The sequence below is a fragment of the Pongo pygmaeus genome, chromosome 16, assembly GCF_028885625.2.
Source record: "Pongo pygmaeus isolate AG05252 chromosome 16, NHGRI_mPonPyg2-v2.0_pri, whole genome shotgun sequence".
In the NCBI taxonomy this organism is placed as follows: Eukaryota; Metazoa; Chordata; class Mammalia; order Primates; family Hominidae; genus Pongo; species Pongo pygmaeus.
In genome coordinates, this window is record NC_072389.2 from 60,706,096 (window position 1) to 60,725,594 (window position 19,499).

The 19,499-nt window shown below is 45.6% G+C and overlaps 1 protein-coding gene across 5 annotated transcripts in view; it reads right to left on the bottom strand.

Annotated features, from left to right (window-relative positions):
* Positions 1-19,499, bottom strand: part of CCPG1 (cell cycle progression 1) — a 55,731-nt gene that overhangs the window by 30,674 nt on the left and 5,558 nt on the right. For 4 of the 5 annotated variants that reach the window (XM_063652640.1, XM_063652639.1, XM_054451955.2 and 1 more), the window contains exon 2: positions 6,117-6,185. In XM_063652640.1, the coding sequence (XP_063508710.1) occupies positions 6,117-6,176 (60 nt within the window). In that variant the 5' untranslated portion in view covers positions 6,177-6,185. Of the gene's footprint in view, positions 1-6,116; positions 6,186-14,960; positions 15,050-19,499 lie in introns of all 5 variants that reach the window. The other variant, XM_063652638.1, reaches the window with a different exon arrangement.

Genomic DNA, 19,499 nt, shown 5'->3' on the forward strand with positions numbered 1-19,499 from the left:
AAAAAAACTCAAACCCATAGCTGGGCATGGTGGCAGGTGCCTGTAATCCCAGCTACTCAAGAGGCTGAGGCAAGAGAATCACTTGAACGTGGGAGGTGGAGGTTGCAGTGAGCCGATATTGTGCCACTGCACTCAAGCCTGGGCAAAAAAAGCAAAACTCCATCTCAAAAAAAAAAAAAAAAAAAATCAAATCCAAAATTCAATTTTACAACACATTCAGAGAAACAGCCATATGCAAATAACTACTTATTATGGCAATATAAACTAAAAATGTCTAAAGCTTTAATGACATGGATTAAATAAACCTATAGGGTTAATGAATACTCTCCTTATACAATTTTAGACTATCTTTTTATTCTGAGGTTATCTTTCCTACTTTGATGTCAGACTGTCTTTTCATTAATAATAGCGGATCATACAATTTTTCTTTGTGTCTTAATTGTAAAACAAAGTTAACCACTAAGGTGATTTTGTCTTTCCCTATGTCCCCACTATAGTCTGCTGACACATGCAATCGAAAGGTCTGCATTCTCTTGCGTATACATAACTCAAGACAGCAAAAATTAAAAGAATTCATGAAAAAAGTAGGGCCGGGTGCAGTGGCTCACGCCTGTAATCCCAGCACCTTGGGAGGCCGAGGCGGGCGGATCACGAGGTCAGGAGATCGAGACCATCCTGGCTAACACGGTGAAACCCCGTCTCTACCAAAAATACAAAAAAAAAAATAGCCGAGCGTGGTGGCGGGTGCCTGTAGTCCCAGCTACTCGGGAGGCTGAGGCAGGAGAATGGTGTGAACCGGTGAGGCGGAGCTTGCAGTGAGCAGAGATCCTGCCACTGCACTCCAGCCTGGACGACAGAGCGAGACTCCATCTCAAAAAAAAAAACAAGAAAAAAGTAGCATTTAAGTTGAGCCCTAATGAGAATTTGGAATGCAAGACTCCGAGGTTGTCTATAGTGGCAGAATGGTGGAGGCTAAAGCAAGGTTACGGATTAGGAATTGCTGGGGAAACCAATTCTGGCCCAAATCAGAATGGCGGTAATGGGAAAGGAAAAGGAGACACATGTAAGAGAAATTAGCAAGAAAGAGTAGAATCTGGAAAGCAGATATAGAAGAAGAGAGATAAAAGTATAAACATGATTCAGTCTGGGACATAACATCCGGTACAGAACACCCTAATGATACATTTGACTGAGTGCCAGAGGTCTGCTGTCATACTCCACCCTGCAGACTCACAGGTAAGACTCCCATAGCTGCCTTGCTCCTGTATTGTTAATTATCCTTGAAGGAGAAGTTGCTATGAGAGTTGATCTAATCCTTTGAAGAAAACAAGCTAAAAATAGAAAAGTCACTGAAGATTTTAAAAAGAATCATCATCTCAATCTCAAATGATACAGTTCCTTTTAAATTTTGAAATTTTAATGCAGAAAAGGCAATCTTGTTTTTTTCTGTTAATGTTTTCTAAACAAAACTACCTGAACCTTAACTAACAGTTTAAAAAACAAAAATTTTTTAGTTTTTTTTTTCTTTTTTGGAAACAGAGTTTCACTCTTGTTGCCCAGGCTGGAGTGCAATGGCACGATCTCTGCTCACTGTAACCTTCGCCTCCCAGGTTCAAGTGATTGTCCTGCCTCAGCCTCCCAAATAGCTGGGATTACGGGCATGTGCGACCACGCCTGGCTAATTTTGTATTTTTAGTAGAGACGGGGTTTCTCTATGTTGGTCAGGCTGGTCTCAAACGCCCGACCTCAGGTGATCTGCCCCCACCTTGGCCTCCCAAAGTGCTGGAATTACAGGCATGAGCCACCACACCTGGCCTAAAATTTTTCTTAAAAAAACAAGTGGCCGGGCACGGTGGCTCACACCCGTAATCCCAGTACTTTGGGAGGCCGAGGCGGGCGGATCACCTGGGGTCGGGAGTTCGAGACCAGCCTGACCAACATGGAGAAACCCTGTCTCTACTAAAAATACAAAATCAGTCGGGCGTGGTGGCACATGCCTGTAATCCCAGCTACTCCGGAGGCTGAGGCAGGAGAATGGCTTACACCCAGGAGGCGAAGGTTGCTGTGAGCTGAGATTGCGTCACTGTACAACAAGACAACAAGAGCGACAGCCTGGACAACAAGAGCGAAACTCCATCTGAAAAAAGAAAAAAGAAAACAAGTGAGGCTTACAATACCCTAAAAACAAATGGGAAAATTATAGATAAGTCCATTAAAACCTGGAGTAAGTATATTTCTGTTTATCAATATACTGCCATTTTTCTATAGTGAACATATATCACCGGTACGAGAAAATAAAATGTACAAGCTATGTATACTTGTTGTATGTATATCAATCTTCTATTATAAAATTCATTTTGTGATAGGGTTCTGGCCTTTTTCCTGTGAAGTTCTGCTAATATAACATAAGTGGAACACATGTTCTCCATTCTCCTTTCTGATCTGTTCAAATCCAGGATCTATTTTCTAGCTGCATAATCTTGGCCAAATTACTTAACCTCTCTAAGCTTTAGTTTTCTCAACTATAAAATAAGAATGAAAACAGTATGTATCACAGTGAAATATTCAAAATTATTTAAGAACAGGGTATGGTGGCATATGCCTATAGTCCCAGCTACTTGGAAGGATCACTTGAGCCCAAGGAGTTAAAGGTTACATGGCACTATGATTGCCCATGTGAACAGCCACTGCACTCTAGCCTGGGCAATAGAGCAAGACCCTGTCCCTTTAAAAAAAAAAAAAAAAAAAAAAAGACAAAATTGGCCAGGCACAGTGGCTCACATCTGTAATCCCAGCATGTTGGGAAGCCGAGGCGGGTGGCTCATGAGGTCAGGAGTTTAAGACCAGCCTGGCCAAGATGGTGAAACTCGTCTCTACTGTAAATACAAAAATTAGCTGGGCATGGTAGCAGGCGCCTGTAATTCCAGCTACTCAGGAGGCTGAGGCAGGAGAATCACTTGAGTCCAGTGGGGTGGAGGTTGCAGTGAGCTCAGATCACGCCACTGCACTCCAGTCTGGGCAACAGAGTGAGACTCGGTCTCAAAAAAAAGACAAAATTATATGAAAATGAAAGCCCATCCCCCTCCCCCTCCCCCTCCCCCTCTCCCCTTTCTTCGGTCTCCCTCTCCTTCTTTTTTCAGTCTCCCTCTGTTGCCGAAGCTGGACTGTACCGCCGTGATCTCGGTTCGCTGCAACCTCCCTGCCTCGGGCTCCTGTGACTCTCCTGCCTCGGCCTGCCGAGTGCCTGGGATTGCAGGAGCGTGCCACCACGCCTGAATGGTTTTTGTATTTTTGGTGGAGACAGGGTTTCGCCGTGTTGACTGGGCTGGTCTCCAGCTCCTGGCTTCGAGTGATCTGCCTGCCTCGGCCTCCCGAGGTGCTGGGATTGCAGACGGAGTCTCGCTCACTCAGTGCTTAATGGTGCTCAGGCTGGAGTGCAGTGGCGTGATCTCGGCTCGCTACAACCTCCACCTACCAGCCTCCTGCCTTGGCCTCTTAAAGTGCTGAGATTACAGCCTCTGCCCCGCGGCCACCCCGTCTAGGAAGTGAGGAGTGTCTCTGCCTGGCCGCCCATCGTCTGGGAAGTGAGGAGCGCCTCTGCCCGGCCGCCCCGTCTGGGAAGTGGAGTGCCTCTGCCCGGCCGCCACCCCCTCTGAGAGGAAGTGAGGAGCACCTCTGCCCGGCCACCCCGTCTGGGAAGTGAGGAGCACCTCTGCCCGGCTGCCCCGTCTGGGAGATGAGGAGCACCTCTGCCCGGCCGCCCCGTCTGGGAGGTGAGGAGCGCCTCTGCCTGGCCGCCACCCCGTCTGGGAGGAAGTGAGGAGCGCCTCTGCCCGGCTGCCCTGTCTGGGAAGTGAGGAGCGCCTCTGCCCGGTTGCCACCCCGTATGGGAAGTGAGGAGCGCCTCTACCTGGCCACCCCGTCTGGGAGGTGAGGAGCGCCTCTGCCCGGCCGCCCCGTCTGGGAGATGAGGAGTGCCTCTGCCCGGCCGCCACCCCGTCTGGGAGGAAGTGAGGAGCACCTCTGCCTGGCGGCCCCGTCTGAGACATGAGGAGCACCTCTGCCCGGACGCCCCGTCTGGGAGGTGAGGAGCGCCTCTGCCTGGCCGCCACCCCCTCTGGGAGGAAGTGAGGAGCACCTCTGCCCGGCTGCCCCGTCTGGGAGATGAGGAGCACCTCAGCCCGGCTGCCCCATCTGGGAAGTGAGGAGCGCCTCTGCCTGGCCGCCACCCCGTATGGGAAGTGAGGAGCGCCTCTGCCTGGCCACCCCGTCTGGGAGGTGAGGAGCGCCTCTGCCCAGCCGCCCCGTCTGGGAGGTGAGGAGCGCCTCTGCCCTGCCGCCACCCCGTCTGGGAGGAAGTGAGGAGCACCTCTGCCCGGCCGCCCCGTCTGGGAAGTGAGGAGCGCCTCTGCCCGGCCGCCCCGTCTGGGAAGTGAGGAGTGCCTCTGCCTGACCGCCACCCCATCTGGGAGGAAGTGAGGAGCGCCTCTGCCTGGCTGCCCCATCTGGGAAGTGAGGAGCGCCTCTGCCCAGCCGCCCCGTCTGGGAGGAGAGGAGCGCCTCTGCCTGGCCGCCACCCCGTCTGGGAAGTGAGGAGCGCCTCTGCCCGGCCACCCCGTCTGGGAAGTGAGGAGCGCCTCTGCCCGGCCACCCCGTCTGGGAAGTGAGGAGCGCCTCTGCCCGGCCGCCCAGTCTGGGAAGTGAGGAGCGCCTCTGCCGGCCGCCCTGTCTGGGAGGTGAGGAGCGCCTCTGCCTGGCTGCCACCCCGTCTGGGATGAAGTGAGGAGCGTCTCTGCCCGGCCGCCCCGTCTGGGAGGTGAGGAGCGCCTCTGCCCGGCCGCCCCGTCTGGGAGGTGAGGAGCGCCTCTGCCTGGCTGCCACCCCGTCTGGGAGGAAGTGAGGAGCGTCTCTGCCCGGCCACCCCGTCTGGGAGGTGAGGAGCGCCTCTGCCCGGCCGCCCCGTCTGGGAGGTGAGGCGCGCCTCTGCCCGGCCGCCCCGTCTGGGAGGTGAGGAGCGCCTCTGCCTGGCTGCCACCCCGTCTGGGAGTAAGTGAGGAGCGCCTCTGCCCGGCCACCCCGTCTGGGAGGTGAGGAGCGCCTCTGCCCAGCCGCCCCGTCTGGGAGGTGAGGCGCGCCTCTGCCCGGCCACCCCGTCTGGGAGGTGAGGAGCGCCTCTGCCCGGCCACCCCGTCTGGGAGGTGAGGAGCGCCTCTGCCCGGCCGCCCCGTCTGGGAGGTGAGGAGCGCCTCTGCCCGGCCGCCCCGTCTGGGAGGTGAGGAGCGCCTCTGCCCGGCTGCCCTGTCTGGGAGGTGTACCCAACAGCCCCGAAGAGACAGCGACCATCGGGAGCGGGCCATGAGGACGATGGCGGTTTTGTTGAAAAGAAGGGGGGGAAGTGTGGGGAAAGGAAGGAGAGACCAGATTGTTGCTGTGTCTGTGTAGAAAGAGGTGGGCATAGGAGACTCCATTTTGTTCTGACTAGGAGAAATTCTTCTGCCTTGGGATGCGGTTGATCTATGGCCTTGCCCCCAGCCCCGTGCTCTCTGAAACATGTGCTGTGTCAACTCAGGGTTAAATGGATTAAGGGCGGTGCAAGATGTGCTTTGTTAAACAGATGCTTGAAGGCAGCATGCTCTTTAAGAGTCATCACCACTCCCAAATCTCAAGTACCCAGGGGCAGAAACACTGCAGAAGGCCGCAGGGTCCTCTGCCTAGGAAAACCAGAGACCTTTGTTCATGTGTTTATCTCCTGACCTTCTCTCCACTATTATCCTATGACCCTGCCACATCCCCCTCTCCGAGAAACACCCAAGAATCATCAATAAATACTTCATTAAAAAAAAAAAAAAAAAAAAAGAAAGTAAAGCACAGGGCCTGACCAATAACAAACCTTCAATAAATAAATATTTGCCTAATGTCTCAAAGCTATGTACAATAATGCAGAAGATGCTGGCTCATGAAGCGTTTTCAGCAGTGAAGTTTAATATGAGAGGGAAAATGTCCATTGGAACTTTTTGCTTAAAGGTAGAAAAAGACTGATCTTCAAAGAACACAGTTTACATCACTGGTAACGTTAATATTACAAATTACCTTATAAAAAGTATTAAATATCATACCTCATGACTGATGACAGTCCAACCACAAGATGAATCACTGTCACTGGAATTTTCAGACATCTTTCAGGTCTACAAATACAAAAACATATTGACTCATGAGACACTTTTTTTAATTATATAGGAAGCACTATATGTGACACTAAGTTTGAAAAGTGGTTTACTGTCTTCCAGGTGAAACAGAGACAAGCCACCCATAGATTCCCCATACAGAACATGACAGCACTGCATACCTGTATGAACAGATATAAGCAAACTCCTAAGATAAGGAGACCCTCCTGGACTAGAACAGTCTCAACAGTTATATTGTTGGAATGAAGAAGAAAGTTATGTCTAAAAGAAAATGTAGCATTTGGCCAGACAGAGGTGAAGGAAAAGGATAATCGTGAATGGGGAGCAGGCAGCAACAGTAAAGGACTCTATTTTCAATGAACAGTAAGGTGTGAAAAACATGACTGCAGAAACTGAGAAGCAGAGGGAAACTGAAAAGCTCCTATGCCAAGAAAATGAAGTCTGTATGTTGGCAGCATGAAGCAATTTACATTTTTCAAACAGAGAAGAAACATGATCAAACTGTTTTTGAGACGGAGTCTCGAACTGTCAACCGGGTTGGAGTGCAGTGGCGCAATCTCGATTTGCTGCAACCTCCGCCTCCTGGGTTCAAGTGATTCTCCTGCCTCAGCCTCCCGAGTAGCTGGGACTACAGGCACGTGCCACCATGCCCCACTAATTTTTGTATTTTTAGTAGAGACGGGGTTTCACTATGTTGGCCAGGCTGGTCACGAACTCCTGACCTCGTGATCCGCCTGCCTCAGCCTCCCCAAGTGCTGGGATTACAGGCATGAGCCACTGTGCCCGGCAATCAAACTGTTTTTATGAAAATAACTGTGTCAGCAATACTTCAGTTGTGTTAAAGTTGGGGCAGGGGGGAAGACACCAGAGGTTGGTCAGAAACATCTGGTCACTGGCAACAACCTGGACTCAAGCCCTAAACCAGCACACAATGGTCACTCCACCTGGTTTTTTCTTTTTCTATCTGAAACTCCTTTAAACTTCAAAACCCAACTTATTAAAGCAAATAGTATTCCTACTGATTTATTCTACATGTGTCTTATGCTTCTGTTATTGGACACATACTGTGAACACATTAGATCCAAGTTCTAATAGAACTCTACTGCAGACAATACGGAACTAGTGCTCAAATGAGAACAGGGCAAAAATACAGATCTATATAATCTGTTTTTGGGGGTTTTGTTTTGTTTTTTTGGTATTTTTAGTAGAGACGAGGTTTCACCATGTTGGCCAGGCTGGTCTCAAACTCTGGCCTCAAGTCAGATCTATATAATCTGTTAATTATTCTGAAAACTCTTGTACATTAATATTTCAAAAAGAGAGGATACAAAAACGTTGGTCGCTAATAGTATAAAAATTAACATGTTTCAAATGAATTATTCAAAACCTGAAATAAGATATCAATTGTGTGACTTTTAATGTTATCACAGAGCATTTTGTAATAGGTTCACCTGAGGTCATCTAATTGTTTTATTTCTAATTTCAGTTAAGGCCCAGGCAGTTTATAACTCTATAAATTTAAAGGTATACTTACAGAAAACTACTAGAGTAAAATAAAATTTTTCTGTCCATTCAGTAGAGGTTATCCAAAAAGCTACAGTTTAAATACCCTGTAGGATATTAACCACGTTTATATCTTAGCAATTTTATTTCAGCATTCTTTATTAAACTGACTATATAAAGCCCAATTTCTCATTCAACCAGTCTGCATTCTTTATTAAACTGACTATATTTCTTTTCTTTTTTTTGAGTGTGACAGGGTCCTGTTCTGTCATACAGGCTTGAGTGCAATGGCATAATCATGGCTCACCGCAGCCCTGACCTCCCAAGCTCAATCGATCCTCCCGCCTCAGCCCCATAAGTAGCTGGGCATGTGCCACTATGCCCAGCTAAATTTTTTATATTTTTTGTAGAGACAAGGTTTGGCCATGTTGGCCAGGCTGGTCCGGAAGACCTGGCCTCAAGCAATCCGCTCTCCTCAGCTTCCCAAAGTGCTGGGATTACAGGCGTGAGCCACTGCACCTGGCCTAAACTGAATATATAAATCCCAATTTCTTATTCCACTATTTTTCAGGACTTTCAAAAAAGTTTTTGATATGTATCAACGTCTATTTGTATGAGAATCATGTTTATAATAGCTTGAAAATTATGCATGACATAGAAATACACAAAGACTGAGCAATTAAATTTGCAGGGGGAAAGAAGAATGATCAAGGAAGTCTCTATAAATGAGGTTGCAAATTTGATAGCATTTTTTAAAGTAAATTAACAGTTGTCAAAATTTAAAAATTGAGATACTACATTAAAATGAAGATTTCTGGAGCCGGGAGCAGTGGAGAGTGCCTATTAATCCCAGCTACTTGGGAGACTGAGGAAGGAAGATCCCTTGAGGCCAGGAGTCCAAGGCTGTTAAGAGCCACAATGATCATGCCTGTGAATTGCCACTGCACTCCAGACTGGGTAACACAGTGAAATCTTGACTCTTTAAAAAAAAAAAAGGGCTAGGTGTGGTAGCTCACATCTGTAACCCCAACGCTGAGAGGCCAAGACGAAAGGACTGCTCAAGTCCAAGAGTTCAAGATCAGCCTGGGCAACATCGCAAAAAACAAACAAAACGATTTCCGATTCCTGAAAAAAAAAAAAAAAATCAAAAGATCCGATGACAAGGAAAGATGTCCCAGTGAAAAAGGAAAACGCATCACGCAGGAAAAACAAAGGCAGAAAAATGTAAAAGAATATGAAAATTCTTTAAAAAAATAAGAAAGACAATCTAGTACAAATGTAGTTTAAAAGATCACATTTGATTTTTTCTTTTTTTTTTTGAGACGGAGTCTCACTCTGTCACCAGGCTGGAGTGCAGTGGCGTCATCTCAGCTCACTGCAACCTCTGACTCCCCGGTTCAAGCAATTCTCCTGCCTCAGCCTCCCGAGTAGTGGGGATTACAGGCACGCGCCACCATGCCCAGCTAATTTTTGTACTTTTAGTAGAGATGGGGTTTCACCATCTCTACTAAAGGCCAGGAGATTCTCCATCTCCTGACATCGTGATCCACCCAACTCAGCCTCCCAAAGTGCTGGGATTACAAGCGTGAAGCCACCGCACCTGGCTATGATGTTTTTTTTAATTTTTGAGACAGGATCTCGCTTTGTCACCCAGGCTGGAGTGCAGTGACATGAACACAGTTCATTGCAGCGTTGACCTCCCAGGCTCAAGCTACCCTCCCACCTCAGCCGCCTGAGTAGCTGGAACTACAGGTGTGCACCACCATGCCTAATATTTGTATTTTTTGTAAAGACAGGGTTTTGCCATGTTGCCCAGGTTGGTTTCACATTCCTGAGCTCAAGTGATCCACCTCCCTTGGCCTCTCAAAGTGCTGGGATGACAGGCATGAGCGGTTACATCTGGTCAGATTTGGCCAGGTGCAGTGACTCACGCCTATAATCCCAGCACTTTGGGAGGCCAAGGCGGGTAGATCATGAGGTCAGGAGTTCAATACCAGCCTGGCCAAGATGATGAAACCCTGTCTCTACTAAAAATACAAAAAATTAGCCGGGCATGGTGGCAAGCGCCTGTAATTCCAGCTACTCGAGAGGTTGAGGCAGGAGAATTGCTTGAACCCAGGAGGCGGATGTTGCGGTGAGCCGAGATGGCATCATTGCACTCCAGCCTGGGCAACAAGAGGGAAACTCCGTCTCAAAATAAATAAACAAATAAATAAAATAAAATAGCATATATTAAGATGGCAGGGCCAAGAGTGGCAGCTTGCACCTGTAACAGCACTTTCGGAGGCTGAGGTGGGAGGAATACTTGAGGCCAGGCGTTCAAGACCAGGCTGGGCAACATAGTGAGACTCTCCATCTCTACCAAAAAAAATTTTTAAATCAGCAGGACATGGTGGCCCACACTTGTTGTCCTAGCTACTTGGGAAGCTGAGGCAGGAGGAACACTTGAGCTCAGGAGTTCAAAGTTGCAGTGAGCTATGATTGCATGACTGCACTCCAGCCTGGGTAACAAAGCAAGACCCTGTCTCAAAAAAAAAAATTTTTTTTAAAGATAGGGAAGCAACTCAACAACCCTAGACCTGTGGGATGCAAGGAAGCAACAAAATATTCCATGAAAAATATGAGCATCTAAACTTAACCAGTGTTGATGAGGGAAAGGGTTTAGAAGATAGTGGGAAGGGTTTTGAAGAGATCTGAGAAGACATGAAAGATTATTTTATTATTTTTATCATTATTTGGATACAAGGTCTCACTCTGTCACTCAGGCTAGAGTACAGTAGTATGAACACGGCTTGCTGAGATGGGAAAATAGGGTCTGGAGGCAGGGAACATTAGGCCAATTCACACTTCAGCTATGACAGGAAATATCCTCTCCATAGGGCATATACCAAGTAAATGACTTTGTAACTTTACTTCACCTCTCCATTCACATAGGGTGTACACCAAGTAACCAATGGAAACCTCTAAAGGGTATTTAAACCCCCACAAATTCTGTAACGGCGCCCTTGAGCCCCTATGCTAGGGCCCGCCACCGCACTGTGGAGTGTACTTTCATTTTCAATAAATCTCTGACTTCATCCTTTCCTTGCTTTGTCTGTGTGTTTTGTCCAGTTCTTTGTTCAAGATGCCAAGAACCTGGACACCCTCCACCAGTAACACAGCCTTGAACTCCCAGCTTCAAGTAGATGCTCCCATCTCAGCCTCCCAAGTAGCTAGGACTATACAGGTATATGCCACCCTGCCCAGCTAATTTCTTTTTAAGAGTCGGGGTCTTGCTAGGTTGGTAGGCTGGTCTCGAACTCCTGGGCTCAAGTGATCCACCCACCTCGGCCTCCCAAAGTGCTGCGATTACAGGTGTGAGCCACTGTACACAGCCTAAAGATTATTTTATTAAAGGACTGAATAACCAACTATAGAAGGGAGAAAGTGTAGGACAGCTCCCAGGTTTCTGGTTTAAGTGACTGGGTAACTGGAAAAATTGTATATGAAACAAGAAGTAGGTGAGGGCTTTGTGATAAGAAAACTGGCTGAAGCCTAAAAAGCATTCTTCCTCCACTGTGTGAAAGCTTCCCTCCTTCCCTTTGCCTGCTCCCATCTTCTAACAGATTTCAAAAAAAAGTAAAATACATTACTGACTTGGGACAACTTACCATACTTGAATTTCTCAAATCAATAAGCCCACTTTAATCAGGCCCCAGTTTAATGCTTTGTTTACTTCCTTCAGGGAAAGATAACATTGAAACCAGCCAATTATCCCACAGAACTGATCTTCATGGTTTCTTTGAATAAATACAAAAATTGATCCTCACAGTCTTAAAACTTGAGAAAGTTCTATTTGTGTTATCTAAGCTCCTTTCTTAGGAAACAAACCATCAGGCCTCCTAGATAGTATTAAGAAGCTGAAACTTACTTAACAGACCACTGCAACTGGACAATGAGAAGCCAGAGACTGTATGATTGCTTAACTGACCACCTGCTGCCTGTTGACCAACTTCTCTTCCTCACCCCTCTCTAATTCCTGTTTGCCCACACATGGTTACATTTCTTCTCTGCTATATAGACCTCTAATTTTAGTCAGTCAGAGATGGATTTGAGACTGATCTCCCATCTCCTTGGCTGCAGCACCCAATTAAAGCCTTCTTCCCTAGCAAGACTCGTCTGTGACTGGCTTTCTGTGAGGCAAGCAGCAGGACCTAGACCAAACCCCTGGTGTTTTGGTAACACCATCCAGCCCAAAAGAGAAAAAAAGATTTGCCGCTGGCCCTAACACCACCACGACAATTTGGATAAGCAAAACTAACAGGCTTACTAAAGAACTCTATTAATTCAGCTGTTCTCAAAATGTTGGGCGTGTACTACAATCAAAGCAAAAAAATAAATAAATAACTTTTTAAGCCCTATCCTAGACACAGTGAATATGAAAGCCCCCTGGCAGTTTGAACCTCCCCATTATAGCTAGAGATCTTAAAATGATAATCTCATTATGTAATTCCTTTAAAATGTTAAGATTTTCTTCAAGATAATGCCCCAAAGCCTTGAATATCAAGTATTTTATCTCTAGCTCTCATCTCTTTTAATTCATTCCCCCTTTGCCCAACCTTCTCAATTCCCCTCAAAATGCTTGGCTTTGTCTTTACTCCAGGGCTTTACATATTCTGATCAGTTGCCCATCCCTTTACCTCCACCCAAATTCCTCTGCTTGTCTCAGCTAAAGGTTCACTTCCTTTGAGAACCATCCCTTGACCCCATCCCTAAGACTATTATTTTCTGCATCTAGCACTTAATATAGAATATTGTGCTGTGATTGCTTATTTAGCAGCCTATAATGTATTCCCAACACATATTGAATGAATGCTAAATACATATTAAGCAATCAATAAACAAGAAAGGTAACCACGTCTGGGTGATAGTGCAGTTAATTGCTCTTTACAGAACTCAAAATTAGGCTGGGTGCGGTGGCTCACACCTGTAATCCCAGCACTTTGGAAGGCCAAGGCGGGCAGATCACGAGGTCAGGAGTTAAAGACCAACCTGGCCAACATAGTGAAACCCCATCTCTACTAAAAATACAAAAATTAGTCGGGCATGCTGGCGTGCGCCTGTAGTCTCAGCTACTCGGGAGCCTGAGTCAGGAGAATCACTTGAAACCAGGAGGTGGAGGTTGCAGTGAGCCAAGATCGCACCACTGCACTCCAGCCTGGGCAACAGAGCAAGACTCCACCTCCAAAAAAAAAAACTCAAAATTCTGGAGAAATCCATGAGCTTCCTCTCCCATTATTGTGACCATTGGTAAATGTATAAACCCTCCCCATTTTAAGAGCTTTACTAATAGTAATTTAGAAATAAGCAGAATTTAGAGGACAGTTACAAAGGCTAAGAAATCATACAGTTATAAAAAGAAGAATACTTTGTGAAGACAATAAACTTGAAGCTCTCTTTAGGCTCAGGCTTCCTTTCATTCCTCAGAGTAGTTTCTTTAACTCGATCTCCAGTCATATATTTCCAATTGCTTTTGATGTCCCCTTGCAGGTTTCTCAAGTGTTTAACACACAACAGCTACAATACTGAAATCATCTTCCTGCTGCTCCTCCTATTTCTGCTAACTCACAGAATTGCAGTAGCCAAAACCAATACAGCCATTACAAGCAAGAGTCACCACACATTCAGGTCAAAAACCTTAGACTTATGTTGACAAAAAGAGTCAAACCCTGTAAAATATTTGAAGAGATTTATTCTGGGATAGATTTATGCTGGGATAGAGAAGCTTAACTCTAAAAAGGATGGTCAGGGCAAGCTTCATTGCTAAAGTATATGTGAGCAAAGATTTGAATGAGTGAGGCACCATTATATACAGTTAACTGGAGGAAGAGCATTTAAGAAATAGTAGCTATAAAGCTGAGATCAGAGCTCTACCTTTGAGAAATAGCAAGGAGGCCTGCTAGCAGGAGAGAGGTAGAGATTAAACACAAGATAGGCCGGGCGCGGTGGCTCACGCCTGTAATCCCAGCACTCTGGGAGGCCGAGGTGGGCGGATCACGAGGTCAGGAGATCGAGACCATCCTGGCTAACACAGTGAAACCTCGTCTCTACAAAAAATACAAAAAATTAGCTGGGCGATTAGCCGGGCGTGGTAGCGGGCGCCTGTAGTTCCAGCTACTTCGGAGGCTGAGCCAGAACAATGGCGTGCACCCGGGAGGCGGGGCTTGCAGTGAGCCGAGATTGCGCCACTGCACTCCAGCCTGGGTGACAGAGCGAGACTCCGTCTCAAAAAAAAACAAAAAAACAAAAAAACCCCACAAGATAATAAACAGGGTGGCAAGGGGACAGACTGAGTAGGGCTTACAGATCCTAAGACTCCTTTTAAAAAGCGTTTTAGCTTTTCACTCTGAGTGAGAACTAAAAGTCACAGAAGGGTTTTGAGAAAAGGAATAAAAGATCACTCTGGCTACCTACTGGGACAGCATTGTGGGGGAGCAAAGGCAGAAGCAAGAAGTTCATTTGCATGGCTACTATGATAATCCAGGTGAGACATGATGGTGGTTTGGACTAGAATGGTGGCAGTGAAGACAGCGAGAAATGGACAGATTATACACGGATTTCAAAGGTACAGCCAACAGGACTTCCTGATGTATTGAATATGTGGTATAAAGGATGACTCCTGGCCTCACCGAGTACTAGAATGGAATAGTTACTGAGGCAGGAAGACTTGAAAAAGAGCAGGTTATGAGAAGAAAATCAGTAAATTGGGTCGGGCGTGGAGGCTCACACCTGTAATCCCAGCAATTTGGGAGGCCGAGGTGGGCAAATCACTTGACGTAAGGAGTTCATGACCAGCCTGACCAACATGGTGAAACCCTGTCTCTACTAAAAATACAAAAATTGGCCAGGTGGTCTGGTGGATGCCTGTAGTCCCAGCTACTCGGGAGGCTGAAGCAGGAGAATCGCCTGAACCCGGGAGGTGGAGGTTGCAGGGAGCTGAGACTATACCACTGCACTCCAGCCTGGGAGACAGAAAAAGACTCCATCTCAAGAAAAAAAAAGAAGAAGAAGAAGAAAAGAAAACCAGCAAATTGGTTTGGGTCATTTTAAATCTGAGATAGTTATTATCCAAGAGGAAACATCAAGTAGGTGTCTGGAGACTGAATTCAGGGAAGAGTTATAGGCTAAATAAGTCATTTAAAAACACTTTGGTGGAGGCTGTCAAAATCTGTAAGAATAACACAACAACAATGTCAATTTCACCTCATAAAATATAACTGGAATGAACATTACCTGATATGATGGTGCCCCTCATCATTCGTGGGTAGCTACATTTTACTATGAAAAAGGTGAGGTTTCCATTACCATTATATCTTCTAGAACTAGAAAAGATGGAGAAGAATGGGAGCATTATTCTCCCACACGTCTACAATTCCGAAGTAAGGCAACCAATAGGCTATAGGCAAAGGCCTCAAAGTACAGCTGTACTGTCATGTGACCAAAGATAAGCGAGTCAGTCTGGAGTGCTTTCAAGAACGTATTTCTAAAATACTTTTCAAAAGGACTGGGTCTTTCACCTCCGCCAAACGATATGAAAATGTCTGCTTTAAAACACATCACTTGAGAAAGGGAAGAGGATACAAGATCCCAACTAATGAAAACTTTTTTTTTTTTTTTTTTTTTGAGACAGAGTCTCACTCTGTCTCCAGGCTGGAGTGCAGTGGCACAATCTCGGCTCACTGCAACCTCTGCTTCCCGGGTTCAAGAGATTCTCCTGCCTCAGCCTCCCAAGCAGCTGGGATTACAGGTGCACACCACCATGCCGAGCTAATTTTTGTATTTTTAGTAGAGACGGGGTTTCACCATGTTGGTCAGGATGGTCTCGATCTCTTGACCTTGTGATCCGCCTGCCTTGGCCTCCCAAAGTGCTGGGATTACAGGTGTGAGCCACTGTGCCCAGCATGAAAACTTTTTTGAAGTCTACTTTTTGTCTAATAAACGTATGGAAATATTTTAAATGAGCCTATCCTCATCCGGAACATGAAATTGCATTCATTCATTCAACATATGCTTATTGAGTACCTACTGTGTGCCATGAACTCTTCTAAGAAAAAACTCCCCCAAAGAAAAGTACTTTTTGAAGACACAGTTATCCAGCTGGCGCCCAGTGCCACGGAGAAAAAAGTGAGGGCAGAGTAGGGGTGGGGATGGTGCAAGAACTGGAATGTTAAATACGGTGGTTAGGGAAGGCCTCCTTGAAGTCCTGAAAACCGTTGTGAAGAATGAATGAGTAGTTTTCCATCTTTTTTGTGCCTGAACACAACTGAGATTTAGTTCTATGGATGAAACACCTAGAGATAAGCTAAATATTAAAAAGACCAACTGTGAGGCCGGGTACAGTTCGAGATTAGCCTGGCCAACATGGTGAAAACCCCATCTCTACTAAAAATACAAACAAACAAACAACAAAAAAAACTAGCCGGGCATGGTGGTGGGCACCTTTAGTCCCAGCTACTTGGGAGGCTGAGGCGGAAGAATGACTTGAATCCGGGAGGCAGAGATTACAGTGAGCCAAGATTCTGCCACTGCACTCCAGCCTGGGTGACAGAGCAAGACTCCGTCAACCAAATTGAATTCATATCTAAAATATCAAAATGAAACTGATAAAAAAGATCCTTAAGAAGCAAAGTCTGTAACTTATGAGAAGCAGGTTGAGCCTTCAGAGAGTAATTCAAATTATCTAGGTAAAAGGGACTGGAAAGTGAAGACATTCCAAAAGGTACAGAAAGTAGAAAGCACAACAGCACAGAAAACTTACGTTCTAAGAACTCCACGAAAAGCCACAGGCCGGGCCCATTGGCTCACGTCTGTAATTCCAATACTTTGGGAGGCCAAGGCAGGCAAATCGCTTGAACTCACGAGTTTGAGACCAGCCTGGGCAACATGATGAAGCCTCATCTCTACTAAAAATACAACAAATTAGCCGGGTGTGGTGGCTCACACCTGTAATCCCAGCACTTTGGGAGGATCACTTGAGACCAGCCTGGCCCATGGCGAAACCCCATCTCTACTAAAAATACAAAAAAATTAGCTAGGCCCACATGGTGGCAGGAGCCTGTAATCCCAGCTATTCGGGAGGCTGAGGCACGAGAATTGCTTGAACCCAGAAGTGGAGGTTGCAGTGAGCCGAGATAATACCACTGCACTGCAGCCTGGACAAGATACTCTACCTCAAAAAAAAAAAAAAAAAAAGGCCAGGGGTGGTGAGTCACACCTGTAATCCCAGCACTTTGGGAGGCCGAAGTGGGTGGATCACGAGGTCAGGAGTTCGAGACCAGCCTGGCCAACATGGTGCAACCCCATCTGTACTAAAATACAAAAATTAGCCAGGCGTGGTGGTGCGTGCCTGTAATCCCAGCTACTTGGGAGGCTGAGGCAGGAGAATCGCTTGAGTCCAGGAGGTGGGGGTTGCAGTGGGCCGAGATCACACCACTGCACTAAGGCCTGGGTTACAGAGCCAGACTCCATCTCAAAAATAAATTAAAAAGGCCAGGCACACTCCAGTGAAACTCCATCTCAAAAAAAAAAACCACAAAAAACAAAACAAACAAACAAAATTATAGATATTGCTAAACTGCTCTCCCAAAGGTAGTACAAAGTTGCTGCCAACAACAACATATGAAAGTACCTATTTCTCCACAATCCCACCAACAGAGTAACAACCATCTTTAATTTCCGCTCATCTCATGAGCAAAATAATAAATTCCTTAATCTGCACTTCCCGGAAGACTTCAGTGGGGCTGTGCATCTTGTGTTTACTGGCTATCCTCATCTCCTTTTCTGTGAAGCATCTATATTCATATGTTCACTTTCCTATTGGATTGCCATTACTGATTTGTAGTTCCTTATAAGTTGGGTCATGAATTAATGTTCTAGCATGCCTCAAACATTTTTAAAGTATCTTTATTATGTTTCAAATTTTAAAGTCAATGTAGAGGCTGGAAAACAGGGTGTCCTTTATAGTATCTAGATTTTGTATCTTGTTTTAGAAAGCTTTTCCTGCTCCCAAGATTATAAAATTATTCTCCTGTATTTTCTACTAATACTTCCAGAGTTTTTGGCTTTTACATTTAGCTGTTTAATTCATGCATTTGGATTTTTTTCTTTTGGTGTGAAGTGGAAATTAAACCAAATATTGAATATTCCATACTTTTTCTATAATTTGAAATGCCACCTTTTATCATATAAAGTCCCACACATTTACTAATCCATTTCTGTGTTCTCTATTCTGTTCTACTGATCTATTTTCTATTCCTGAACCACTACAACGCTGGTTTAATTGCTATGGTACTGACGGCTTTCTATAGTGCCATTTTTCAACCTTCCCTGTCCCTCCCTAAAAACACACTACTGCTGGGCGCAGTGGCTCATGCCTATAATCTCAGCATTTTGAGAGGCCGAGGCGGGTGAATCACCTGAGGTTAGGAGTTCAAGACTAGCCTGGCCAATACGGCAAAATCCCGTCTCTACTAAAAATACAAAAATTAGCCGGGCATGGTGGCCCATGCCTGTAATCCCAGCTATTCGGGAGGCTGAGGCAGAAGAATCGCTTGAACCGGGAGGTGGAGGTTGCAGTGAGCCGAGACCACGCCATTGCACTCCAGCCTGGGCAGTAAGAATGAAACTCCGTCTCAAAAAAAAAAACCACTACCCTATAAACATAGAGGCAAAGATGAAAGAGACTATAGGTTACATACACTTATACCCAGTGCTAAAATGTTTTTCTTCCCACTCAAAGAGTCTGCCCGACTTTAAGAGTAAGTATTCTGTACAATAAAGACACACTCCTTAGTGTGACACTGAAAAGCTCCCACTATCTGGTTCTAACCTAACTTGCAACTAATCTGATTAGCTTTCCTCCTCATCTTGCCGAAGTAATTTAATTGCTGTCTTCTGAACACAAAATGGACAACCCTAACTCCATGTCTTCACTTCTGAAATGCTTTTCTTCCTTCATTCTGATTTCTGTATTTAAAGCTGTCTTCTCCCATGAAATTTTCCTAGATCACTGTTTCTGACATACACTGATTTCATTTTCCCCTGAATCTATAGCATTTACTATACTTCTCAGCATAATTTGTCTAATGGTAGCTTACACTACTTACTTTTTTCCTTGATCTACTTTATTAATTAGTATTAAGTTCAAAGCTTAAAAAAAATAAATAGCTCCAATTTTATTTGTTAATGTCTTTATTATAGCTTTATTTTTAGAGACAGGATCTCGCTCTGTCACTCACCCAGGCGGGAGTACAGTGGCGCCATCACAGCTCACTGTAACCTCAAACTCCTTGGCTCAAGCGATCCTCCCACCTCAGCCTCCTGAGTAATTGGGACTACAGGTACACACCACCAAGTCAGGCTAATTTTTGTATTTTTAATAGAGACGGGGTTTCACCATGTTGGGCCAGACTGGTCTCAAACTCCTGACCTCAGGTGATCGACTCGCCTCGACCTTCCAAAGTGCTGGGATTACAGGTGTGAGCCACCACACCCAGCCAATATGTACTTGTTTCTAAAATACTTTTTCTTTATCATAAGTATTCTATATATCAACCTAACTTGAAGTTAATCTCAAGGGTCAGATCCTCTCATAGCCAGAGATAACTTCCCCAGAAGGAAAAATCTAAACTCCATTATTTCTTTGGCTCAAAGACAATGCTTTAAACATGAAATGTATTTCTCAGAGGACCTGAGATTTCACATTCAATGTAGTCTCATTGTTCATGAAATCAACTTAAAGATCCATTTGAGAATATTAAAAACAATAGCCAC